Here is a 27,805-nt window from a genome sequence, read left to right as displayed (position 1 = left end):
TCAGAGCTCCAGCTGGCTGAGAAATCATGACACCAGATGTTTCTAGGCTCCATCCCAAACCAGACTCTGGCTGGGCCTCCGGGCTCCTCCTGGCTTAGTCCAGAACGCTGGCAGGCCCCCAGTCTACTGAGAGAGACCCCCTCCATGAAGGGCACCGTGCAGGACTAGGGAGAGGGAGGGAAGGGCCAGGGCCTGAGGCTTAAGCAAATGGACTAGTTTGTGGACGAGCGGCCCACTGTCATTCCCACTATTCCCACTCCAGGGCCTGGCTTCTCTGCTACTGCTGGCAGATGCACTGGGGAACGCTGCCTGGCACGCCCGGCCCTCCAGCATTGCCTGAGGTTCTGATGCAGAGGCTCGGCTCCCCTCCTGCCCACTCCACCCTCCGCACGGTATCCGTCTCCCTCTGTGTACCCCACTCGATGATGTTTTCTTCCAGCAATCTGCTGGCAAGCTGGTGGCACTCCTGCACGTCTACGTGGCCTTTCTCTCCACTTTCCAAACTCTTCATTGCCAGGAGGACCATGACCCAGAAGGTATGCTCTGCCCAGAACCTATTCCAGCTACCCATCCCTCTGCCTCTAGGCACGGCTAGCAAGGACCACGTTTAGCCAGACAGCTGTCCATTCTCCTCCAGACCCGGGGGAAGGAGCCCTCCCCACCGCCTGGGTAACCCTGGGTCACTGGCAGCAAGTTCTTTCACTTTCTGAGGTTGGTCTCGGGTGGTGACACACCCTGCAGGGCCACAGCTGTGACTAATCCTGTATTTGAGACCCTGCCTCGTGCCTCGCTGGTGCCCGTGAGGCAACCTGCCGACAAGGACGGCATCCTGGGAGGTGCAGGGAGGTTCCAGCTGCAGCCTCTCCCAGGGTGGCGAGGGAGGCGTCCTGGGAGAGGAGAGGCAGCTGGGGCTGGAACGGCCCGGAGGAGGTGGCCTCAAAGGCTGGACCCACCAGGGGCGTCCCAGAGCTTTAGGACCAGGTCGCAGCAGTGGGTGAGGAAGCTGCAGCCTGGTGCAGCGAAGGGCAGGGGCTTCAAGGTCAAAGAGACCTGGTTTGAATCTCCGCCCAGCCACTTAGCAGCTGGGGGCCCCCAGCCTCGTGCGCTCCTGTGTAAAATGGAGGTGATGCTAGCACCTACCATGCTGATCTGGGCACAAAAGAAACAGAAGTGGGTAGAAACGCCCTTTAAAAGGCAGAGCTGGCTACTTCTGTATGTGTTACCTTACTCTATCCTCCCTGGTGGGATCTCTTAGCCCCATTTCACAGATGAGGAGCTGGAGGCACGTGTGTGGAGGGCTGGACCTGAGCCCGGGGCTCTGCTCGAAGCCTGTGCTCTCCTCCCTGGGGCTGCCGGGCTGGCTGCGGCAGCAGATGGAAGTAGCTAGAGTGCCTTCTTGCCCCTTGGAAAGCTGCCCTGCTCGCCACCCTGAGCTCCCGCTGCTCTACCACCCCCTCCTCCCACCACCTCCCCTCTCGCCCGGGAGCAGGAGGCTCGGGGGAGAAGAGCCCCTCACAGAGAGGTGCTGGGGCTCCCGAGCAGCGCAGGGGCAGTGGTGGTTCAGCAGGGCACGCCCACGGAGCTGCCCGTGAAAGGGACGAACGCCTGTCCCCGCGCCTGCCAGCACAGACGTGGGCACGCAGCACACTGCCTAACAGAAGGAAGAAGCGCAGTTTCTGCAAAGCAGAAAATGTGAGCACAGACTGGAGCAGCACCGTCAACGGTGCTGTGTGGCTACACCCCTGTGGCCACACTGAGCCCCTGGCCCACGTGCTCACAGCAGAAGAGGTCACGTAGTAACAAACAGACCCAGAAATCCCCAAACCGCCAAATCCCCCAACAGAAGGCCTCCGGCGCCACACGCTCACCATCACACCTGAAATCAGAGGCTCTGGGGACCTGCTCCCCACGCTCCTGATGGGGGACAGAGGGAGGAACTCCAAGGGAATGGGGTGGGATTGAGGGGAGAGAGAGAGACAGATACCCCCAGACTCACGAAGGCAAAGCTGCATCTCCCTGGAGCACCAGTGCACCCCAGCCACTCTGCACGAGGCGATGTTTTCCCCCGAGCTCTGGTGACACATCGGAGTGGTGGTGCCTGAGGGGACATGCAGCCCAGCTCACGGCCCCAGGAAAGGCCAGCCAGGCCTCCAAGGATTTGAGTGCCTGCCCCACAGAGTAAGTCCAAGCACAGCAGGACCACTTCAGCAGCCAGGAACCAGGCCATGAGGGAGCTGCGGGTGATTGCCAGCCTGGGTGTTTTCAGGGTGTCCTCCTTTTTGTGCCCAAACCTGAAACGTTTGGATTCTTTTTTCCTAATGGTGGTTCCAGTTTCTCGTGTGTCTAACACTCACTTGAAGTAAATCATGGAAAAATGCCTTTGCTACCAATTTCTTTGTGCCACAGACAGTGTGGCTTTTAAACAAGGAGATATCTAAACATACACACGTGTTCCTTGCCATCCAAGCTCAGCTCCTATGCTGGCATGCAGAGCCCTGAGGCTGTGGTTCAGAGCTCAGGGGCTGGAATCCTCCAGGAGGAAGCCAGAGGGCAGCCACAAGGGCATTCCCGAGCTCCGGGCACAGTGCCCACAGAGAAGTGCCTCCCTGGCCTGCCCCGTGGCCAAGAGCCACGGTCACAGCCAGAGGGCCACACAGCCCAGCCCTGGGCAGCAGGTCCAAGGCAGGCGCCCTGTCCTCCACTCCCAGACACCTTAGCTTGGGTGGCCAGGCTGGTCTAGCACTCTGAGGAGCCTTCCCAAAGCAAGCCCTGCCATCTGTTTCCCTTCCCTTTCTCCTTCCAGCTAACTCCAGCAACCACGACAATCCCTCCACAAATCAGGAGCAGCTGGGGCTCAGCGCTCCTGCTCAGATTCCATTTTCCTGCTAGGTCTTCCTTCAGGACACCTAGGGCCTCCACCAGCTGCCTGCTTGTTCTGTGTTAGACCCAGAGTGACCCACCTGGGTCCCGTCCAGCTCCTAGAGAAAAAAAGACACTGATGGTCTAATAGTGATGCCAGTAATGACAGCCACAGCGGTAGCATGTCCTGGGGATCCACTGCACGGGGGTTCTGGGGATCCACTGCACGGGGGTCCTGGGGATCCACTGCACGGGGGTCCTGGGGATCCTCTGCAAGGGGGTCCCGGGGATCCACTGTACGTGTGTCCTGGGGATCCACTGCACGTGTGTCCTGGGGATCCACTGCAGGGGGGTCCTGGGGATCCACTGCACGGGGGTCCTGGGGATCCACTGCACGGGGGTCCTGGGGATCCTCTGCAAGGGGGTCCCGGGGATCCACTGTACGTGTGTCCTGGGGATCCACTGCACGTGTGTCCTGGGGATCCACTGCAGGGGGGTCCTGGGGATCCACTGCACGGGGGTCCTGGGGATCCACTGCACGGGGGTCCTGGGGATCCACTGTACGTGTGTCCTGGGGATCCTCTGCAAGGGGGTCCTGGGGATCCACTGTACGTGTGTCCTGGGGATCCACTGCACGGGGGTCCTGGGGATCCACTGCACGGGGGTCCTGGGGATCCACTGCACGGGGGTCCTGGGGATCCACTGCAGGGGGGTCCTGGGGATCCACTGCACGGGGGTCCTGGGGATCCAGTGCATGTGTGTCCTGGGGATCCAGTGCATGTGTGACCTGGGGGTCCACTGCATGGGGGTACCGGGCACTGTTGCTTTATGTCTCCCATAACAACAGATGGTACGTGCAGTGTTATGAGCAGAGGCCGTGTGGCCTTGGCAAGTCACTGAATCGCTCTCAACCTCCACTTACCCATCTGTAAAGTGGGGCTGTGAGGAGCACCCCTCTCCCAGGAGTGTGTGCACTGAATGAGCGTACATGTGTAAAGTCAGCATACATGCGTAAAGTCAGCATAGTGCCCGGCACAGAGTAAACACTGACGTTGCGCTTCAACCCTGACAACTGTTCCCCTGCTGCCCCACGCTCACAGCTGAGGAAACTGAGGCTCAGGGAGGTTCAGCTCTTGCACAAAGGTGTCCAGGTTCATGAATGGCAGAGCTGCCATTTGTGCCCAGGTCCCTGACTCCAGGACCACTCACTGCCCACTTTCAGTGTCTGCTGTCTGTCCGCGATTTCCGATGTTCCGCGATGGCTGTCCTTAAGGAACCACGGGTCAGGAGTCCACCTTGGCCTGCTTTTGTGACCATGGAGGCACTGGGGAAGTGGCCTGGCTGTGGGGCAGGCATGACGACCAGGAAGTTGATAAGACCCAATGCCATCCAAAGACAACGGCGGGGCACTGGGAAGGCTTCGGGACTTTCTGCATCAGGGGCTCAGAGGTCTTCCTCTGGTTGGGCGCGGAGCCCTCAGGCCCTCTCCGTCTCCTGGACCCTGCTGTGTGGTGGAACATGTGTAGACAGGGCTTCCTACACCAAAGGCAAGTCTTTCTGCTCCCTCAGCCCTCAGGCACACGAGTCTCCAGCCCCATGGACAGACCTGCCTTGAGCGGCCACGCGGTGGCCTCTAGGGGGGGCTCATGCCAGCATGTACAGCGTATGGGCAAATTACAGAAAAGCATCCTTTCGGGGCCGGCCTGGTGGCACAGCGGTTAAGTTTGCATGTTCCGCTTCAGAGGCCTGGGGTTCGCTGGTTCGGATCCTGTGTGGACATGGCACCGCTTGGCACGCCATGCTGTGGTAGGCGTCCCACATACAAAGTAGAGGAAGACGGGCACGCATGTTAGCTCAGGGTCAGTCTTCCTCAGCAAAAAGAGGAGGATTGGCGGCAGATGTTAGCTCAGGGCTAATCTTCCTCAAAAAAAAAAAAAAAAGAAAGAAAACCATCCTTTCTAGGCCGAAAACTTCAAAAAGGTGGCCCTTTGAGTAGACCAATTAGAAAAGGCAGCCTGTCCTCAGATTAACATGGCCCCATGTGTGTCTTCCACTTATGCCTCTCAGGGGGTCCCCTTGTGCAATGTACAACCTGTACATCTGCTCTTAGCGTACCTCTGCTCCCTGCCCCCAGCTGGGAAAAGGCTGGGACCCTGTAGAGAGAGCACTAGACCGGGAGTCAGCAGGGCTGGATTCTGGGGCCATTCAACCACAAACCTGCTAGAGATCAAGTAACCTGACAGAGCCATGACGATCTTGTCTATAGAACGAGCAGATGAGGCAAAACGCACCTAAGGTTCTCCACAAGGACGATGACATCATCGTCATCAAAACAGGTGACAGCCACCATTGATGGAGGGCCGGCTACACCTAGACACTGTCCCACGTGATCATTCTCAGAGCACCGGCTCGCTCGAGTCTCACACCACCTTCCCAGGTCGGTGTGAGTACCTCCCCTTAGAGCAGAGACACCTGAAACTCAGCAAGCCCAGCTAGCTCGTGTTGGAGCCGGCAGACCCGGGACAGGGGTCACAGAGCACACTCTCAGCATCAACAGCTCCCCACCACATTAGCCCAGGGGAAATCCCACTGCATGCCAGGGGATTCCTCCGTCCGCATTCCCAGCCCACACCTGTGTCAGCTGCCTCCTCATAGGCACACAGGCTGGTGCCAGGGCCCTTTGCTCACCTTGTTGGCAAGTCACTCCGTCAACACACAGTGGGAAGCACGCCCCGTCAGGCATGCAGCTCTAGGAGATCCCTACCGTTCATTGTTGAGGGCCATCCTCGGGGGGTCCAGGTTGGGGTTCTCCATGGACTCCATCTGTGGACACCGCAGGAAATAGTAGAGCGTGTGGAGGGCGTCGGGGGACCAGGTGATGGGCTGGGGCGGCTGGCGGGCCTGGCGGGCGGGGCTGGAGCCAGGACACAGCGGGTGGCGTCCCTGCATGTGGTGCATAGCACGGGAGACCAGGTCACCTGGTGGGAGGGCAGAAAGGAAGAGAGAGAGAGACTACGTCTGAGTTGACAGCCACATCCTTCCAAGGACACCGTGGCCACGGAGCAAAGCCCTTCCTCTGCAGTGGCACAGAATCACCCCGACCCTGGAGCCAGAGGTGGGGCGGGCAGTCCCCTCGGCACATGGCAGCACCGAGCTGCCCTGTCTCAAGGGCTCGCTCTCACAGCTGGATGACACCTTTGCTGGGCCCTTCTCCGCTGGAACTGATGCTGATGTGGTTTCTCTGTCCACATCCCCACTCTCTCCCCCACCGCACGGCCTCTCCCCAGCTCTCCCACCCTGGGAGGCTCTCTGGGCCTCTCCTCCCAGCCTGACAGCCAGCCCCCGCTATGCGGGGGCCTCCCCAGGCCGTCTGGGGCAAACCTGAGCTGCCTCAGCAGAGAAGCTGCTCCATCCTGGTCTTCCTCAGGACGTCCACTGTTGCCCACTGTGTGCCAAGTGGCCAGTTCTCCAGAGATAGGATTTCACTCCATCCCTACAAGCCAGGACTAAGTATTATCCCCAATTTACAGATGGAGAAACCGAGGCTTATCCGGTAAACAAACATTTACTGACCCGGTGCATCTCCCTGGTCACATGGAGACCTCGGCGCACAGGAGTTCACCAGCCAGGGTCACGTGGCTGGTGAACGGCAGAGCCTGGATTTGATCCAGGCCTGTCTGACTCCCCAGTCCACGAATGGCATGTGGCCGGGCTGCAGCCTGCCCGAGTGAAGTCGGTGGGGTCCCCATATCCTGTGCTGTATTTCTGCCCAAGTCAAGTCCTTTCAATACCCCACCAGCCGGGGACAGGAAACATCCCCTCGTTGTGTGAGGCCACAGAGTGGAGAGGCCCCACTCTTCTGGTAACAGTGGTGCCTTTCCATTCTCCTCAGGCCTGAGAACTCGGGGTGAGGGGCGTGCCCTGCGGGTCAGCTTCCCCTGTGTCTGTGGGGGTTCCTCACAGGCAGCCCCTTCCAGAGAAAGCCTCTGGACACTGCTGACCCTGAGAGGGAGAAGCGAGCAGGTTTTAATTTGGCAAGACAAGTGTCACTCAACATGTGGCACCTGATTCACCCTCATTCCACAGCTCCTGCGAGGCTGGGCCTCTGTGCCGCGGGGTCCTGGTGCCCTGCACAGAGTCCGCTGCATAGCGGGTGCTCAGCAATCATTTGGAGAATGAAGCAGCAGCCGTATGCATTCATTTCACTTCTAAATGCGGCTTCTGGCGGGGTTCGACTCATGCTCACTCGCTGCCGACTTCTCCCATGACAGCCACCCCGCTCCACCCTCCATCCCGGGTCCTCACTCCTCTCCAGCGCCTGACTAGGCTCTCCTTGCAGTTGGCTCAGCTGCCTGGGTGTCTCCGGGCAACGCCTAGGCCGGGCGGCGGAGGGCAGGGAGCTCCCGACACCCGGCTCCCATCCCCAAGCCTGGACTGAATTGGCCTGGGGCAGGCCAGGCGCCTGCACTTTGTAAAGGTTCCTTCAGCGCATCTACTCCAGGAAGGTCTGAGGCCACCAGGTGAATGGACAGGAGCACAGATTCCAGACCTGGCTTCAAATCAGGGCTCTGCCACTTCCAGCCCGTGCGCCTTACGTAAATTCCTTACCAGAGCCTCAGTTTCCTCATAAGTAAAACGGAAATAATCATATCTAACCTAAAAATTGTGAGGATCCAAATAATTCATAAAGGTGAAGCACGTGACGTCACACTCAGCCCAGAGCAGGCGCCCACTCTCACTGACGCCCCCCACTCTGATTCCTTGACCCCTCGGGCCGCCTCCGCGGTGCCCGCCCCTGGGACCTCCGCCTGCATGCAGGCGCTGCCCCACATTTCCCAGGACAGGAGGAGTCCCCGAAATGCCACATCCCAGCCCTGCCCTCGGGCTGCTGGGTGGTAGAAACCGGCATCACAACCCCAGGCTGGCCGCCCACAGGCACTCCTCGTCAGCTCGGTTGGCTGCAGGGAGGCGAAACCTGGCTGCCACTTCCCCAGGTCCAAATGTCATAACTTTCGGCAGGACTACAAGGAGCGGAGGCCAAAGACTCCGCGATGGCATCAAAGAGAAATCTTGCTGAAGTATCACTTTGAAGGCTCGACAGGGCAGAAGTCATTATCCTTAATCACGCTTAGGATTGTCTTACTGTCATTGGTGTAGAACCCTTCGGCAGCACATTTCCAGGCAGAACCCCGCAGAGAAAATCCAGAAAGAAAGTGCCTCCTGAGAGCTCCCAAAAGGGAGCCAGGAAGCAAGGGAGCCTCCGGAAGGTTCAGGAACACGAAGGCAGCAGAGCGGCCCCTGGAGACAGAGGTCCCCAGACTCTCCACTCAGAGCTCAGCTGCATGCTGTCCATCTCCCTCCAAGAGCAAAATGGCAGGGGCCTTGGACGGCCGGACTAGGCATCTAGACACTTCCACTGCTCCGCAGCCTCCGCCGACCGCCCAAGAAAGCCCCTGGCTTTGCATGTTCTCCTGGTGCCTTCTCCCCCTGCACCTCATCCTTTCTAGGCTTCATGAGACACATGAAAAGAGACAAACCCTCAGTTAATCTTTACAGCCACCCCGTATGGGAGGCACTTCCATCCTACAGACGAGGACGTGAGCTCACAGAAGGTACATGGCTCGTCCCACTGGCACAGCTGGTAAGCGAGCCAGTCAGGACTTGACCTGGGCCCCCTGTGTCCCAAAGGCGTGCGTCTGACTGTCACCCCACTGCCACTTAAAGCGTGGTCTGCAAACTGGACAGGCTGCACACTGTTACTGGCCCACAACCAGTTAATTTCAGAAACTGAGAGGGCACTACAAAGCTTCCAGAGCTATTTGACAGAGGGACTTTTATGTCTATCTAATCTAATAATAAAAAAGTTGGCTTGCATCTTACATGCCTTTTACTTCATTTTTTTAGACGTTCATTTTTCTTTTTGAGGAAGATTAGCCCTGAGCTAACTGCTACCAATCCTTCTCTTTTTGCTGAGGAAGACTGGCCCTCAGCTAACATCCGTGACCATCTTCCTCTACTTTATACGTGGGACGCCTGCCACAGCGTGGCTTACCAAGTGGTGCCATGTCCGCATCTGGGATCCAAACCAGCGAACCCCAGGCCCCCGAAGAACGTGTGCACTTAACCACTGCGCCACTGGGCCGGCCCCACAGACGTTCATTTTTATTGTATTTTACAAAAGTTTCAGTCTGCAGCAGAGCGAGGCCAGGGGTAAAGTCCCTGCCGTCGGCACACACTTTGAGAGGCCGTGGCCCAGGCTGGGCTGTGCTCTTGGATTCCCGGAGGACAGGGGGACAATAATAACAGGACAGGGGCGCTCAGAGCTGCTTCTGCACTGTTCCTGTAGCTGAGAATCAATTAATCCTAAGACTGATGGTACCTCAGTCTGAGGCCCAGAAACACCCACGAGGCATGGAAAGGAGCCCTCACTGCTGGGGAATCAGGACAGCCTTGACTGGAGGGCGACAGGTCTCCCTCTGATCTGTCCTACCCTTGTGATGAGCCATCAGATCAAAACAGCAGGCGAGAGACTGGAATTCAGCACTGTCTTCAAACTGAGGCCTGCACCATCTGGCTACCTTCAAAAAGAAGTGTTTTGCTTTATTTCATATTTCCTCTCATTTACATTTTCGTGGGTAGAGAGGGACAGAGGAAAACAAGCACCAAGCTCCCCGTGCAGCTGGGCCTGACACAAGAATGCAACTTCTCTCGACCTACCTGGCAGGCTGGTCTTGGCGAGCCGCACGGAGCTAAGGCACGCCAGCCCGGGGTGAACTTTTAGGTACAAGGAGCTCAGCGCCAAGTATCAGTAGCCTCATTAAGCTCTTTCGTGTCAAAGAGAAGGACAGCAGTATCTGCCTCCACCTCTGTCCCCTCCCTCCTTCACAGGCGTTAGCAAAACCCCTGGTCGCAGAGCCAGGGAGATGGGCCACTCAGCACTAACACAGCCCATTCCTGTGTCTGTGAAAGACGCTGTGGGGTGCTTCTTCCCTCCACACTGAGGAGGGACCGGGCCGGGCTGTGGACCAGTCCTAGGTGAGTTCTAAGGGACAGACACTGGGTGAGAGAGAAGTCCTTCCTTCCAACACACACACACACACACACAGCATCAGGTACTGTTCTAGTCACAGGGGACACAAGCAGGGGACAAAACAGGGACGTCTCTATCCTCATATTTAATTCTAGTCAGAGGAGAGAGAAGACAAACTATTTACAAGTAAACATATGATCAATGTCAAGCGGCAATCAGGGCTTTGAATGAACCAAAGCCACAAGAGGGGAGGCAGAGGAACGAGAGTGGGGTGCTCAGGGGAGGCCTAGCTAATAAGGTGTCATTTGGGCAGAAAGTTGAAGAAAGTGAAGGACCAACCTATTTGGGTATCTGGAGGAAAAGGTCACAGGCAGGGAACAGCTAGTGCAAAGGCCCTGGGGTGGGAGGAACTTGGCTAGGAGCTGGGGTAGCTGAAGCACAGTCGACAAGAGCAGAGCAGCAGGCAGTGAAGCCAGATCACAGAGTGGATCTTGGGCTATAGTGAGGACTTTGGATTTCACTGAGTGAGCTGGGAAGCCACGAGGGGACGGAGGGAACACTGAGCATAATCCAATTTGTGGTTCAAATGGCCCTGGTCTGGGCTGAGTTGGTAGCAGTGGAGGTGGCTGACAGGGGCAAATTACAACTTGGGAGAGTTTTGTAAGGGAGAACTTACAGGACTTGGTCCCTGGGCTGCTGGGCTGAATGGTGGGGACAGAATGATGACAAGCCCACCCCCAAGGGAAGTTTCCGAACGCTCCCCTTTGCCTGGCTGTGGGCTGTCCTGGGCACAGAGGCCGCCACAAGGAAAGGCAAAGGCTCAATCCCAACCTTGCCCTCCGCTGCCCTGGGGTGCTGGCGGCTAGGCTGCTAGCCATGTCCAGGAAGCCCATAGCCCAAGCGATTAAGAGGGTGGCCACCACAGGATCGGCCCCATGGCTGAGCGGTTGAGTCCGCGCGCTCCGCTGCGGAGGCCCAGGGTTTCGCGGGTTTGGATGCTGGGCGGGGACATGGCATCGCTCATCAGGCCACGCTGAGATGGCGTCCCACACAGTACAACCAGAGGCACTCACAACTAGAACATACAACTATGTCCTGGGGGGCTTTGGGGAGAAGAAGAAGGAAAAAAGGCAACAGATGTGAGCTCAGTGCCAATCCTGAAAAAAGAAAAATGAGGTTCCTATAATTAAAAAGAAAAAAAGAAAAGAGGGTGGCGACCAAAGCCAGACGCATCAGGAGTGAAGGCCCCTCAGGCCTTATAAGCTGCCTGCCTCGGGGACGGTCACTTTTCATCTCTGAGCCTCGGTTCCCTCATCACGACACGCCTCGCTGAGCTGTTCTGAGGAGGCAGTGAGGCCACGGGAACAAACGCAGGCTTCATGCGCCCCGTGCACACGTGACGTGCGCACTCAGTGGTCAAACACCACACAGAGCTGCATGCTCCCCAGTGCGCTGAGGGCTAAGCGTGCCTCGCCGTTCTCAGGAGAGTTCACCAAAACATGCACTCTGCCTGGCTCGAAAGAAGCCCACTGCCCAGGGACAGTGTGGGGGGTGGGGGATCCAGCCGCACACCCCAGCCACTTCCTGTAGGGTCCCAAGGCGCCCTTACTCTGCAACGCCCCAGGAGACGGAGAGCCCACAGGCCTGCCTTCTCTCCCAGCCCGGACTCTGCTCTGTGACCCCGAATCAGGCACCTGCACTTACTGTTTGGGAGGGAGGGAGGAAGCTGGCCCTGCAGAAGCAAAAAGGTTTGTCATGCACGGTTCAGGGGCCAGGAAACTCAGATCACAAATGGAACAGACTGGAGCAGAGTGACACTCCACCTGTTCCACCCTGTGGGCTCGCGATGGGTCAGCACCCTCCAGGGGGGTTGCCTCACGACACAGCGAGGGGGAACTCAGGAGGAAGAGCGGCCGTCTCCTTTCTCAGACAACAGGGGTCATGAGAGGGAGCAATCAGGAGATGCAGCTGTCAAATGGTAATGACTTAGACCAAGGGGCCGCCCCTGTGCTCCCTAGAGCCTAAAACCCAGGGAGGCGCCTGGGGCGGGCGTGGGCTGAGGTCGCCGGCCACCCCTCTTCCCCAGAGCGGCTCTGCTCTGATCTCCCTTTTGCTATGCTGACATTTCAGAGGTGTTTTCTTTCAAGAAAGAATACTGGTTGTCTATTCAGAGTCTTTGGGGCCAGGCAGGTAAAATAAATGAAAGAAACAGGCCAGCTGCAAGACAACGCGGGATGCGACAGTGTGGGGAACACGTGCGGTCTGTGTAGCTCCCCTCGATGGCTGCTCATGCAGAAACAGGGCCCAGGGTTGCTAGACTGTCTGATTTCTCGAGAACCCAGAAATCCAGATTTATATGTGATGAAGTCTACATGCCAGCCAAAGCACGTGTGTCTGTGGGCCACCAGTTTGCAACCTCTGGCCTTGAAGGATCTGGCTCTCAGAGAAGGCGAGAAGCGTGGAGGAGGAGGAGGAGGAGGCCAGAAGCCAGAAGGAGAGCTCATTCAGCTTTGTCCTTAGCGCCAGCCGGACGGGGACGGCACTTACTCAGCTCCGAGATGCTCCCCACACAGGTGGCCAGGAGGGACTGCTCCAGGGTGCGGAGCTCCAGCTGAGCGTAGGCGTCGGCCGGCTCATCGCGGCCCAGGGAGCTGCTGCGGTAGGGGCTGAAGTGCGCAGGGAGGGAGAGGACACCTGTGGGAAACAAGCAGACGGTCACGGGGGAAGGAGAGCTCCACAGGCGGGTTTGCGGGCGCTGCGAGCGCCTCTCTCGGCCCCGGCGCCAGGCCGCGGCCAGGGTGCACCGTGACCAAGGGGCCCCACTTTGCACGGAGCTCAGGGCTGGAAACGTCCACCCTGCCCGCCCAAAGGGCAGCATCGCCCCAGAGTCCTCTGCCTTCCTCAAGCTGCCTCCTTTCCTTCTTCAGGCCAAGAAAGGGATGGGAGAAACCAGAGAGCAAGGGGGTTCCTTCTCCTCTCCCAGAAGGGGACTGTCCCAACCCCGGCCAAATCCGTGAGTGGCTTTCATTAGCACTTCAACCACCGAGGAGCCGCGTGGCCAGAACCAGTCCCAGAGGGTGACAGCTGTAAATCTCCCCAACTCACTGTGTGGCTTCTTAGCACCCGAGAAGCAAAATCAGAGAGGCTCAAGTTCCGTGCTGGTTCTCCAGAGCGGGAGGCCACAGAGGGCCCCATCTTTGGTAACTGCTGTTTCTTTGATCAACACATCTTTGTCCAACCCCCCCCTGAATTTGTTTAAGAAAAATACCCACAGGAATTCAGTCAGTCACTTTTGGGAAAATCTCTTAAAATTCCTTGAGATAACTGGAGAGCCCCTGGGATGTGGCCAAATGCGGGTGAGTATTCCCTATCCTGAACACAGAAATGTAACGAGGATGACGGCAGCCACAGGTCGTGCAGCTGAGTGGTTAAGACAGGGCCTTGGAGCCAAAACGTTGGGGTTCACGGCTCTGTCACTTAACCAGCTGTGTGATCTCAGGCAAGCTACTTCACTTCTCGGGGCCTGAGTCCTCGTGTGTTCACTCGAGATAACGACAGTGCCTTGCTCGCAGTGTAGCTGTGAGGACTGACCAAGGTGTAGGATGTCGATGCGTGGACCAGCATGTGGCTCAGAGGAAACGCTCTGCTGGGAGCCTGTGCTCTTAATTCTACTATGTGCTGGAGATGCAGGCCTTATTGACATTATCTCATTTACTCTCCCAACAAAGTAGGCACCGCCGTCTCCATTTTAGAAATCAGGGGATGGACATTCAGGGAGTTTGTACCAGAGCCAGGACTCGAATCCGGGTCTGACGGCTCTAGACTGTGTCCACCTAACCCCTCGGTAAGCCAGATCCAGCGAGCACATCTGTGCTCTTCTGATTTGGCGGCAGTGTACACGACAGTACTGCCGCATCCCTATGGCCCAGTTCACCCACAGACGCCTGCGAGCTGAGTCTCACCTGCGTCTCCTTCTCAGGACGAACACGGAGGGCTGTCCTCCTTCTGCCCAGATCCAGCAGCCTTCTCCTCTTGACCACTCTACTCTGTAGGTTCAGCCGATGGCCAGCCCTGCCCTCCTGGCCTGCCCGTCCCCTGACCCAGCCTCCCTGCCCTCAGCGGGCACGGCTGCCTTGGTGTGGCTGAGGCCTGCCCCCGAATCTCCCTTCGCCCTTCTGGATGACAGCGGCCCCTCCACCTACACGTGGCGCTGACTCGGCAGAGAGCCATCGAAGCCCTTCCTCGGAGTTCTGATTCCAGCGGGAGGAGGAGGGCACGGCTGGGTCCCCGTCCCCTGCCCTGTTCCCCAAAGCAGACACTCTCTCTGACAGCTGAGCACCCAAATACCTTAGGAAGAGCTGGCTGGGAGCATTTCTGGAAAAAGGCATTTCCAAACAAAAGAAAAAAGGGACATCTCTCTTTTTTTCACTTAGTAAAATCCTTAGGAAGAATTGTTTGTCTCAGTCATGATGGAGTGTTTCGCCTTATTAGCTAATAAGGATACCCTTATGGATCCCTGTTGAACTCTGTGAAAGTGACGGAGAAACCCGCGTGCCTCCCTCAGCTCACTTCTGTGCACTGAGCTGAGTGTGGGGCAGGAAGCACGATGGAGTCACCCTGTGCCTCCTCTTCTGCCGGAACGGCGCTCCGCTGGAACGTGTTCCGACTGTGCGCGAGGCCCCGCACTTGTTGATCTGCTCGCAGAGCCGAAATCCCCCATCAGGCAACTTCTCTCAACCTGGCTGCCCAACCCCTGCACCTCGGAACTCATTACTTCATGCCTCAGCGCCGCTGCCTCCACGAGCCCTCTCTGAGCACGGCACCGCATCCACCCAGTTGCCCAAGAGCGGACCTGTGAGTCATCTTTACCAGCTCACCCCCTCCTCCCCACATCCAGTCAACACCAAGCCTTGTGCTTCTCCCACCCTGATATCTCAAAACTCTGTCCCTGCCACGACCCCCTCGCCCGCCTCCTGCCTCCGGTCTTCCCCACCCCCCACCCCTTACTCTGGTCACGTAACTCCGGCTTCCATGACTCCCCAGTGCCCGCGCACAGAGGTCCTAACACCTCTCCACGGGGAAGAATAGATAATACTCTTCTTTCTTTCTCTGCAATTTAGAGACAAAAGTGATTCTGCCAGGAAATGGGGAAATTCCCAGCACCTCCCAGGAAACCGGCAGAGTTAAGAAGCCTACGCACACCTGATCCCGGTTTCTCTGAGCTCTTTGCCAAGGGTTGGTCACTTGGCTCTGCTCCAGCCCTGGGTTTGGAGAAGCAACTCATTTCCTTCCCAGGCGATTCACAACCAGCACCCAGAGAGGGCGCCTTCGAGCCCGATGGGAAACCCACGGCACAGAATGGGCACCCCGCCTCCAGCCCATGGTTGCCGACCAGGAATTCAACCTGGGTTTCCGCTTGTGGAGCAGCACCCGGCCAGCAGCAGACGGACTGCACACTGGGCTGACAAACCAGGCGTGCAGAGCAAGGGGGTCAGAAGCAGGGCTTAGCCCATAGGCCAAACCGATGGGGCCTGCACTCTCTCCTCTGTGAAAGACGGGTCGATTCCACAGCTTCTCAAGTCCTCTCCAGCATGGCCCCTGTGTGTGTTCTAGCACCAACGTGTACCCCTCAAAACCCTTCACCCCCTTTCGCTCCACCATTTCACTTCTCAATTGTCAACAGTGGGAACAGACACTCACGACTGTTTCCTATGGCTTAATTTCCCCCACAGCTGAAACACCGCCCTACACACAATTTTACGTTTAAAGAAGATATCCTTTTTTGGTGAAAACTGGACAGATGTATAGTTTAGCTTTTCTGACCAGTCACCAAAAGGCCGTTAGGACTATAACGTAACGGTCCCCCCAGTGGCTCGACAGCCCACTCCCAGCACTCTTGCCGTACTTGTCAGTGTTCTCCTCAGGGCACTGGGAGTACACCAGCCCAGGGCCCCGTCGAGCTCGTGTGGACGGCACCCGCCCTGCCCCATTCCCCGCGCTCCCAGCAAACCCACGAGCCCCCCAGCACAGGGAAGCCCGCTTGTGATGACAGCAAAGGCCCCGGGGGTCTCCTGCTTCTCTGAAACGGAAGCCCGGGACGCACAGGACTACTCTCCCCTGCCCTTGTAAGGAGGGTTGGCAGGGCATCTTCTACCAGTTTTCTCAGGAGCTGGAAGCTTGGGTGAAGTTCAACCCATAGGCTTCTGAAAATAAAAATTGTATTGCCCCACTGAACAGTTTCCAAACAGCCCACAGAATTCAACCCTTTTTGTGCTTTTTTAAAAGTGTTTCCATTCTCTGACCTGGGGGTTTATATATAGAAGGTTCAGCCCCCGATTGCTGCATGTTAGTCACACCGAAACAAAGCGCTGGAGATTAAAGCTGAGCGTTCCTCAGAGACTCAAATACAGTACAAGAACAGTTGCTTCCACAAACAAATTCACTGACGGTATTTCTCCTGACGTTCTGAGTCCAAGGCGGCTGGAGGGTAGGCGTTGCGGCGAGGTGAAGAAGAAAAGAAGAAGAGAAACCTGGGGTGGAACGAGATATGCCTGATGAGTTGTCCATCACCCACGTAGAAGTGATTCATCGAGAATAATCGAAAGCGCATCTAATTTTTGGCGAGAGCCCATCTGAAGACGGGCCCACCATCCCGTGAGGCCCAGGGGTTCCGGCGAGGAGAAAATCTTGGGGACAGGGAGAGAGAAGAGTGGGGGAATCTAAACTGAGTTTGGGAAGCAGGTTTTCCCCAGGGGCTAATGATGAATGGAGATGGGCCAGCACACACCGACCAGGACTCTGTGCCAGAAATGGGACAAACCAGCTAATTCCATCGGCTGAGAGCTAGCATTATTACTAGCCCCATTTACCACTGCGGGACATTGAGGTTCAGATGGGCTAAGTCACTCGGCTAAGGTCACAAAGCCAGAAAATGGTGGGGTGGGTTCAGACCCAGCCTGTCGGATGCTGGAGTCCACACTGGTAACCACACGGCCTCTACACGGGGCTGTCCCCACCCAGCCCAGGGACAGAACACCCCCTCACTGCTCACCAGCTGATTAGAACCGCACTTTCCCATGCTTTAAGAATGAAATTAAAAGCAAACATCACCAATGCTCTGGTTAACCCCTCACTCCGGCTAACTTCTCAGAACACCTTGGGCACAATAAAGGTGGTCTTCCAGTTAAGGCAGGCCCAGGGGCCAGGAGCTCACCATCAAATAGCAACATAATCATGCACATTTATGGTGCCCAGGGAGCCAGGGGCCAGAGACCCCAGGGCGAGATCAAAGGCTGCTGGAGCACAGGATGCTCACTGCCAGCATCCCCAACACTTTTTACAAAGATGGTAAGCAAACCTCACCATGAACACGGGGCTGGCGTCACCTCCCTTGGGAAGCCCTGGCAGTCTTGGGCCTGCAGGTGGTAGACCCGCTTGGGGGACTGGCCTTGGGGCAGCTCTTTCCCTCCAGCTGGCAGCAGCACCTCTGACCTCAGAGCTGGCTCACCCAACTCTCAGGGGGGCTTCAAGCAGGGTGAGGATTTCGAGGGGAGATAGGGGCCACCCTAAAACGACGAAGCAGTGGGGTGACCCCAGAATCTCCACAGGGAATGTTGGCTCACTGGCATTTGGCAATTTGCTTAATCAAGGTACATATCAGTTCTGTCCTACACCCAGAGGATGAGTATTGGGTATCCACAAATGAACAAACTAGAAGACATCGTGCATTGCTGTTCACTGCCATTTCCCATCTTTGAAACAGAGTGAAATAAAGCCAATAAAGTCACCAAGCAGATCAGCTTCAGGAAATTAAACCTAAAGGTGAAGTCTGGAAAACCAGCAACAGTCACAACACTGGGCAGTGTGGAGCGGAAAACTCGCATGCAGACTAAGCTTTTCCTGTGGAGAAAGATCCCCGTGGCATGCAGAATACTTTTTCAGAGATTCTGGGTGGCCTCACTCCAAAGTATTGACGTAACACTTCAAGAACTTGAGTGGCCAAGGAAGCATGAGTCTTGGAACTGCCCCCATCCGTGACCAGGGTCCTTTGTCCAGGGTGCCCTTGACTCACGGTGCGTGAGCAACTACAGCCCAGGAGCCAAGGGCAAATGCAGCCACTTTCACAGAGAGGCTCCGCACTCAAGACACAGTCGTCACCCTAAAATATCGGCCTTTTCCCCAACCAAGGCACACAGACACCAAGGCAGGGGTGGCTCTTTCTAAGCCAAAAACGTTTCCAATGACCACACTTTCTAAACTTTTCACAATGGGTATGATTTACTGGCATAGTAAAAAGTGATTGTTCTAAGGGAAACGAGGGCGGGGGAGAGAGGCACTCAAAGGAGAAGGCGGACAGCATGTTCCTTCTGAGCAAAGAAATACCCGTCATTTCAAATAAGCTAGAAAATTAATTTTTATAAAGAAAACATGCGAATGCTAAAAAAACAAAAAACAAAAAAAACACCAGTATAATCTAGTTACCTGTGAAGAGCCCAGAATGGAGGTCATCTGACAAAGTTATTTCTGCGGGAGAGAACTTTAGATGATTTTTTTCCCCATTTTCCTTCACACTTTTTCCCTACTAATTAAATAATAAACATATGTATTTTAATAAACACAAAACTATTATTGCAACCATTGTGAGCTCATGGAGGCAAAAAAAAAGAGTAAATAAAAGGAAAACGGTGTTTTATAGAAACGTTACTTACAAAAATAAATAAGAGGACAGGATATTCCCTTTGTAAGACATTCAGGCAGAAACCGTCCTGTGTTGCCAACCAGGAGGTGAGATTTTGTCTGCGTGCCTCAGGCCACGAATCGGCCCTCTGAGAGCCAGCTCCTTCGCCTGGTCTGGCGGGGGTGACTCAGGGGCTGTGTCACCTCGGGGTTCCCTGGGGCACCCTGCCTACACTGCACTGCGGCTTTGGGATGGGCACCTGTCGTGCCAGTGCGGGTTGCCACGTGCTGGATCTGAGAACAGGGAGGGCTGGGGACGCGCTCATGCCACACAGCCGCAATCACCGCCCGTGGGAAGGGCCTCAGCACTGCCAACGCTGGGGCGCAGGTGGGCCCAGGGTGGAGAATGATTCTGGAGCTGCACCCCCTGCTAGGAGGCAGCGCTGCGAGCAGAAAACAGAGGGAGCGGGGAAGTCTCCAAGCTTCAAATGAGCCCGTAACACACACACGTCACTCCTTGGGATTAAAAAAAAAAGACACAAATATCACAAGGTCCAGGGCAGATGGCCAAGGTACTTATTAATAGAACACGAGTACATTAGTCAGAAATTTACTGCGCTAGAGTCCTTCTAACAGATACGACCTGCTTCAGTTGGCTTTGGTCCCCATTCCAAAAGGCTTTTTGACAGTTAGATACTCCAGACGATTTATTAGCATGAGTCACAGAGAAGAGGTTCAAAACCTGGCTCTGAATCTTATTAGCTGTGTGGCCTTGGACTAGTTACTTAACCTCTCTGAGCCTCAATTTGCTCATCTGTATAACAGGCCTAATAATAGCTCCTAATTCACAAGATTATTTGAGGATTAAAAGAGATCCAGTAAATAAGCACTTAGCAAAAGTGCCTGACACACAGTAAAGCATGTAGTAAATAGGCTAGTCTTATAAATGGCCTGATACCCAGGGCCAACGGTTTTGGGATACAGTCATCAGATACCATATAAAAAAGTACTTATTCACCATTCAGAGCCAGGGGTGGACCCGAGGCCGGTCTATCCCATTACCTTCCTAAAGGCCACAGCGGCCACGCTGACAAAGAACCACGTCTCCTCACCCCAGATGGGTCACTTCTGCACTGCCCACCCCCCAACCCCCCAGTATTCCAGCCCTGTTCACTGACAACCTAACAGCGTGCCAGATGTGGTGATGCTCTGGGACACACAGTGAACAGGACAAGGGCCCTGCCCTCTTGCTGTGTGCAGTCTAGGGAAGGACAGCAGACAGGATGCTGGCCAAGTCAACACTGTGTGAAGGGGTGAGACAGTCAGCTGAGGGAGCCCAGAGGAGGGGTGTCTCAGCCAGACGACCCAGGCCTGGTGGTCAAGGAAGGTCTCCTGGAGGAAGGGACACCTCAGCGGACGATGAGAGGCCATCAGTGTGGTGAAGGGGTTGGATGGGTCCTCCAAGCAGAGGCAAAGCCTGCATAGGAAGGTTCCGGGGCAGTGATGGGTTGGGGAGGGGACCCATGGGGCTTGTCGTGGAGCTGCGTTTGTAGAGCAAGCACATTGTTTCTACTGAGACTGGGGCAGCCTGGGAAGTGGCTAACAGAGATCAGTGCCCTCTCCGCACCAACTTTGGAACCGCCACTAATCCAAAAGAGTTGGCAACTTTTTCTGTAAAGGCCAGAGAGCAACTGCTGTCAGCTTTGTGGGGTCTATCACAGCCCTCAGCTCTGCCAGAGGGACGCACAGGGACAACATGAAAGCAAACGGGCATGGCTGCCACAGGGACGCACAGGGATAACACGAAAGCAAACGGGCATGGCTGCCACAGGGACGCACAGGGATAACACGAAAGCAAACGGGCATGGCTGCCACAGGGACAACAGGAAAGCAAACGGGCATGGCTGCCACAGGGACGCACAGGGATAACACGAAAGCAAACGGGCATGGCTGCCACAGGGATGCACAGGGACAACAGGAAAGCAAACGGGCATGGCTGCATTCCACACATAAGACTGCGGACACAGACCTGAATCTCATGTCATCTGCATGTGTCATGAAAGAGTCTTCTTTTAACACTTTTTCAACCATTTAAAAATGTAGGGGGCTTGCCCCTGCCCAAGTGATTAAGTTCTTGCGCTCCACTTCAGTGGCTCGGGGTCGCGGATTCAGATCCTGGGTGCGGACCTACGCACCAATCATCAAGGAACGCTGTGGCGGGGACCCACACACAAAACAGCAGAGCACTGACGCAGATACAGCTCAGGGCTAATCTTCCTCAAGCAAAAAAAGAGGAAGATTGGCAATGGATGTTAGCTCAAGGCTAATCTTCCTCAAAAGAAAAAAAAAAAAATGTAAAACCCATTCTTGGCTTGCAGGCCATACAAAAACAGGTGGTGGGTGGGATTGGGCCCAGGGCATTGCTTGCTGCCACCCCTGTGCTGATCCAGAGCCCCTTGGAGGGACTGAGAGGTGTAGCTGGAGTGACAGGCGGCGCACGGCCGGCCTCCTGGGGAGGGCCTGGCGGAGGGCAGGCGGCAGTAGCAAGAGTCTCCGGGGCCAGGACTCTGTCCTGAGGGCGCTGAGGACCCACTGAAGGGCCTGAAGCAGCTGAGTGACAGGGTCACATGCACAGACAGATGACCCGCAGCAGTGTGGGGGGTGGGGAGCATCCAGAGCAGCGCGCCCGCCCTCTGCGGGCTGACTGCAGCCCAGGGTCCACCGGCCACCGCTGGGGCTCCTTGTCCAACAAAGCTGCCCTTCCTTTCACGTGTGCACTAAGCACTAAACATCAAAGACGGAGGTAGTGCGCTATATTGTTAGGAACTAAAATTCATGAAGGGATCATTTTTAAGCCCAAATAAGTGAAAACCACGTTTGATTACCTTTAGAACTGGTGATGTTCTTGGATCAACTTAAAGCGGTTAGCAGATTTCAATCTATCAGTCTTTATGACTCAAAAGGTAAGTCACAAAGAACAGGAGAATTCTGCAACATGTGCCTCAGACTCTGGGCCAGAACAGAGACACCAGAGCCCAGAGGCAGCATCACTCCCTTCATAACTCATTTGGGCACCCATGCACGTCCCCACCCCTCACACACAGAGAAAGAGTTGCTCAGAGGCAGATAACAGACCCCACAGATGGAGAACACTTTCTCTAAGGCCCTGGACCCTCTACCCCAGGTTAACTGATGGCCTTGCACTTGGAGTAAGGACGTGAGTAGGCTGGTGGAATTGTAGCACTGTGCTATTTGCATCATTCATTCACTTATTCAAATACTCAACACAGGCCTGTTAATTACACGGAGCTTGATGCCAGGAACACAGAGGTGAGTGAGACCCACAGTCCTGCTCTGGAGGAGAGGAAAATAATACACTCTATTATGCAGACAAATAATTGAAATGCATGATAAATGCTAGAGGAGGGGTCTGCAGCAGGTACTGGAAGCCTGGAAGGAGTCTGAAGGAGGGCTTTGGCTATGTGCTGTCACCAGCAGCAAGGGAGGAAAAAGAACAGGATGTTTCAAGAAATCCCCCACTTGCTCCAAGAACCCCAAAGGGATTTCACAGACTTTATGAGAAGCAAACAGTCCCCGGTCATCTCCTGGCTGAGCGACATCGCACGCTGGAGCGGGGGGAGGGAAGAATGTGCAGGGCAGGAAGCTCACCTATAGAAAGGAGATTCCTGTAGAATGTTCATTTCCCGGACGGGGACATCCCAAACCTGTGTGCGTCACTCCCAGGCTCTTGAGAGACACCATGATCTCTCCCTGTGAAGATGTGCAAAACCAGCCGGTGGGTGCTGGAGACCGTGCTGACGCTCTCAGGGACCTCTCCAACGCCATTCCTTCCCCTTCCTGGCTGACAGAACCTCAATTCTGCCCACATTGGCTATGCAACACGAGCCCTGGGGGACATCTTCCCAGACTCCCTTACAGCTGTGCAACATGGCTTTGGACAATGAAACATAAATTCAGGACTTCAGGGGTTCTGGAAAATACTGCTTTTCCTGATTGAGGTGGTCCAGCCAGCAGGGCTTTGCTCTTCTGCCTCCAAGGTGACACGCTGTCTTGCAGCAGCAGCTGTGTGCAACCAGGAGGCAGGCCACCTGCTGCAGAAGCTGGAGCACGGTCCCCACGGTGCCGCAGCAAGGGGGACAAGCTGCATGACGGGACAAGAGCGAGACCAGAGTCAACACGCTAGGGGCGGCGGAGTAGAAAGCTGAAAGAGCCCGGTCTCCGACAGTCTCACCAAGCGGCTGCACACCACCATGAGCTGCCTGTCCCTGAACCTCTTGTTACGGGAGAAAAACAGAATGCCACGGCCCGGGTGGTAGAAATTGATTTTCTCACAGTCCTGGAGGCTGGAAGCCTGAGACCAAGGTGCGGCAGGGCTGGTTTCTTCCGAGGCCTCTCCCCTTGGACTGTGGACAGACACCTTCCGCCTGTCCCCTCACACGGGCGTCCCTCTGCATGTCTGTGTCCTCATCTCTTCTTATAAGGACCCCAGTCAGACTGGATGAGGGTCCACTCACATGACCTTGGTTTACCTTAATTACATCTTAAAAGGCCCTGTCTCAAATACAGTCACATTCTGAGTCACTGCAACATACAGAGTTTGGACGGTCACAATTCAGACCTTAACAGTCGAGTTTTCTGTAACTGGCAGAGGAAGCGATTTCTCTGATACAACATGGTTTCTGTAAATCATTAGTTTTCAAAAAAACTTTAAACCGTGGAACCCTTTGTTCAAAGAAAGCCATATGAAGAGTCCAAGGATAAAGCCATGTCCCTACTCTCAGGACCTCCAGGGTCCCATCGAGGTTGCCAGTGGCTGCCCAAAGCCCCGTCCACCCTGGCTGGCTGTGGAAACGCCTCAGACTCTGCTGAGAACACAGCGGTTCTGCCCACGACACCAGTTCCCCAAGGGGTGGGGTGGCCGCAGGGGCCCCAGCCCCCCTTAGCTCAGACAGGAGGGCTGGAAGCCCATCGTGGGGAGTCTTTCCGGCAGACCCTTCGGCTGCTGCCTGGCCAGCACCCATGGAGCTCCACTCACAGTTTATTTTAGTTTAAAAACTGCAGAGAGGCAAAAAGACGAAAATAAAAGTCACCGTAATTTTACCGCCCCGAGATAATCACCAGTGACATTATGGTTTAATATCTTTCCTTTCGAATCTGTACCTATGTTTTGAGTGTCACCTCTCGTTTTAAGTTTAAGAAGGGAACCCTCCACATACTTTAACAACCTCCTTTTCCACTTAACAATATTTCACGCGTGTCTTTCCATGCCTCCAAATACTGTTTCTCATCGTCACTCTCAACGGCCACAGCACGCACCATTCTAGAAGCTCACAGTTCCCACTGCTGTTATTCTGGGTGAGCCAGGAGGGACCCCCAGCCTGTCTGCACAGTGGGCAGTGGCCCCCAAGTCACACAGAACCCAGTGCTCTAGCACTGCAGAGCCTGCTTGCTGTCCTACCCCTCAGAGCGAGCCCTGAGCATCCACTCGGGAGGCGAGGAGCCAGCTTTCCCCCGGGGACGCGTTAGAGGGAGGCAACCTGTAACAGCATCCTCCCTCTCACTCCTAATGGAAGAGCAGGCCTCATGAAAGGAAGGAGAGCCCCAGGAAGAGGCAGAGTGTCCTCGCAGTGTCTCAGGATTACAGGCTCTCACTCCCTGGGGCCTCGAGGGGCCAGCTGGGGGCGTGTCATCCAGGGAGGGCACTCGGGCCTTTTGGGGCCCTGACACCCAGCCCTGAACTTGCACACAGGCCCACTCCCAGAGGGGTTGCTTGCTCCCTTGGAAAGCCAGGACCCCCCAGTGCTGTCCACACAGAACCAAAGCGGGAAGGTCTCTTGCTGTGTCTGTGGGTTTCTGGGGAAAGACAGAGCAAGCGTGCAGCCAGCTTGCCTGGAAGGGAGGCCTCTGCTTGGGGAGTGCTTCTGTCCCCCTGCCCTGGGCTCAGAGGGTCTCGGCCTGGCTGCAGAGCTGTATGTGACCAGGGTGCTTAAACGGAAGCTCTGGACTTTGGCTGGAGTCCCTTGCTGTTTGTTGTACAAACTCCTACTTACGGTCTCAAATTAGGCTCATTAAAAAGCCAGCTCCCCGTGGGGCTGTAAACGTCACAGGAACAAGCGAAGAGAGACTTTACGAGGCTGGCGTGTGATCTGCTCACCAGGACGGCGGAGACCCGGTGGACACAGTCAGCCCGCCTGCTGGGATGGGACCCCCCTCCCCGGCCCCGCTCGACGGAGGCTGCGCAGGCCACGAGCCAGGGAGGCGGCCGCACGTGGACGGGCTTCCAGGACAGCGGGGCCGGCCCCTCTCGCATGCGAGCAGCACGACTGACAGATGGCAGGGAGGCACGCGGCCACTCTCAGATCCTAGCCCCTCCCAGCCTGTCCCTGTGTCTTTATCTGAAGCACCCCCGGTCCATGTACATTCCCCCAACACTCAGCATTATCAGCAGAGGCTGCTGCCAACATCACACAACCTCCGCCTCACTCGGGCCTTGAGCATCAACCTCATCTTTCCGCAGGGGTTTCTCCTGCCTGGGTGGCCGGCCCGTTCTCACTGTCACCTCTGCTTCGCAGCATGGAACCCCTTAGGGGTCGCGCCTGGCAGGCGGTGGGCGGGGCAGTGAGTCCTGCTCCACAGCGTCATCTGGCTCTGGCTTCGCTGACCTGTCAGCGGGCCCCCGCTACACCACGCTGAAGCAGTATGTCACCTCGGAGATCTTACCATCCAGCCCGCCAGCCACTGGCCAGATGGCGAAGGTGAGAGAATCAAAACTTCCTAACCTCCTCCACTAAGTCTCAGGGCTTTACAAAAACTCACACAAACAACCCCTCCTCCCTCCAAAACCCTGAAGCCCACACCATACACGCACACAGTGGAGGCTGGCAGGGGCGACAGACCCCACACCGTGTACACACACGGTGGAGGCTGGCAGGGGCGACAGACCCCACACCATATACGCACACAGTGGGGCTGGCAGGGGCGACAGACCCCACACCGTATACGCACACAGTGGAGGCTGGCAGGGGCGGCAGACCCCACACAGCCTACAACCCCATTTGTGCTCACCCACGATCTGTGCGTGACGTGCGGCCCCCGTGTTGTCTGCAGTCCCCAGCCCTCCCATACCCGTGGCACAGCGATCACGCCCCGATGCTTGGCACTCCTGCACCACATCTGAAGCGGCTGCCTGAGGACACGGTCCCAGTGACCATGAGTTCACTTCCTCTAAGGGAGCTTGTGTGCAGCTCCAACTGCCAGAAAGTTCCTATTTAATCCAATTCTGTCTTGTTGCAGCTTCCACCCCAGTCCTATGTCCACACCAGCAAACCTACCCCCTTCCTGTGGTGGGGCCCCCACCTCCATCACAGGTCCTGCTGCGTCACGGCTCCGCCCCCCCCCAAATCCAGGCTCTCAGGACTTCTGCACACTCCAGGGTGTCTGTGTGTGTCTATCCTGATTCGGAAGAGAAAAGGAGGATCCACACCTTCTTTCCGGACTCTGAAATGCTCACAAGGGCAGCCTCACCATCAGCGGCTTCCCCTATCTTGCCCATCCTCTTTCTACCCAGCAGCCAGCCTCTACCTTCCCAGAGCCTCCCCTGACCTAGTGCAGGGGTTACAACCACAAGCTTACAAGCCTCCAATCTTGGCTCTCCACTTACTCGCTGTGTGGCCTTGGATATGTAACCAATTCTCTGAACCTCAGTTTCCTAGCCTGTAAAATGGGAATAAAACCTACTCTCAGAGAGCGAGAGTGAGATAACCGAGACGTCACAAGTGGGTGCTCAGCGCAGTGCCGGGCACAGAGCAGGCACACAACAGACAGAGGCCGTCTGGGCCATTGTCCCCTTGCTCACACTGCCCTCTGCACCTCCCCGGGGCGTGAGGCCGAGTCCTCTGTGATATCGATAACCTTGTGCTAGATGGCGGGCTTACAAACGGCGGAAGCTCTAGTTTTCACCTTCCTCCTTCCTGCTCTCTGCCATCTCTGCAGTTCCAAGAACCAAGATGCTTATTAATAAGTAAGAAAAACCCATGTCCAGAGAAGAGGAATTGATTTTAGCTTTAAGCTTAGTAAAAACTGGATTCTCTCAATATTAAAGCAAACCAAAATAAAGGCTTTGGCTTCAGATGGCATTACTAGCTAAAGAAAAACCCCATGTCTGTGACCCTGTCTCCTCCAACTGCACAGCTAATCAGGAGACAGCTGTGCGCGACGGCAGACGTCAGAGGGCAGGGCCTACCAGGCGAGGACTGCAATGGTGCAGACCTTAGAGCTCAGTGCAAAGAGAGCGGGCCAGGCAGCCCGGCCTCCAGCCTCAGCCCTCCCCAGCCCTGGCCCTGATCCAGAAGACGGGCTGGGAGCGGGGCCCTGAAGTAGGGTCTGCGAGGCCGGCCCCTGAGGGTGCAGCTGCCAGCTATAAACGACAGCTCTGATTCCACACTGGGTTTGCAGGCTGCAGAGCCCACTCTCTTGGCCCCCAGCTCTCCTAATCCTTTGCCTCAAAAAGAGACAGAGAGGGAGAGAAAGAAAGAGAGGGAAGAAGGAAGAAAGGAGGAGACAAGGAAGTGTCTGTCTGAAAAATAAACCCACGTGCTGCATAAGCACCCTGAGCGCAGAGTTTATTCTCCAAATAAACAGCGGGAGCGGCTGGGCAGGATGAGCGTCACTCCGCTCGCCCCCAGGAGCCCAGGCTCTAGGAAGGGGGTTAACATAGGGCTGTCCTATGGGAATAGAAAGCAAAGCCAGGATCCCCTTCCACGAGTGATGGACCCGCCTCCTTAGGGAGCAGTTCACTGCAGGCTAGAGGATGCGGAGAAGGAGCGTGACGCCAAAGTGTCCCGAGGACTCTGGAAGGAACGGGGTCCCCATTTTATCATAAGGAAACTGACACTGCAAGAAGTTAAGCAACTTGCTCGAGATCAGGCAAGCTAGACAGCAGCAGAGCCCACATCCTTCACTCCTCCATCACAGGAATCTGGGCCCAGCGTTCCTAAGTCAATATTGCTGGTTTTTTTAAAAAATTGAGATCTAAGTCAAGTATCATGAAGTTTACCCTTTTAAAATGCACAATTCAGTGGTTTTAGTATATTCACAGGATTGTGAAACTATAACCACTAATTAATTCCAGAACACTTTCATCACCCCAAAAAGAAACCCAGTACCCATTAGTAGTCACATTCCATTCTCTCCATCTCCACCACCCCTCTCCAGCCCTGG

At 55.9% G+C, this 27,805-nt stretch overlaps 1 protein-coding gene across 2 annotated transcripts in view; it reads right to left on the bottom strand.

Annotated features, from left to right (window-relative positions):
• ABTB2 (ankyrin repeat and BTB domain containing 2) overlaps positions 1 to 27,805 on the bottom strand; it is a 168,555-nt gene that overhangs the window by 34,283 nt on the left and 106,467 nt on the right. The window contains exons 2-3 of one of the 2 annotated variants that reach the window (XM_046643375.1): positions 12,437 to 12,583; positions 5,624 to 5,837 (exon numbers count right to left, since the gene is read on the bottom strand). In XM_046643375.1, the coding sequence (XP_046499331.1) occupies positions 5,624 to 5,837; positions 12,437 to 12,583 (361 nt within the window). The remainder of the gene's footprint in view (positions 1 to 5,623; positions 5,838 to 12,436; positions 12,584 to 27,805) is intronic. The other variant, XM_046643376.1, reaches the window with a different exon arrangement.

Source organism: Equus quagga, chromosome 17 (assembly GCF_021613505.1).
Source record: "Equus quagga isolate Etosha38 chromosome 17, UCLA_HA_Equagga_1.0, whole genome shotgun sequence".
Classification (NCBI taxonomy): domain Eukaryota; kingdom Metazoa; phylum Chordata; class Mammalia; order Perissodactyla; family Equidae; genus Equus; species Equus quagga.
This window is presented reverse-complemented; position numbering and strand designations above follow the sequence as displayed.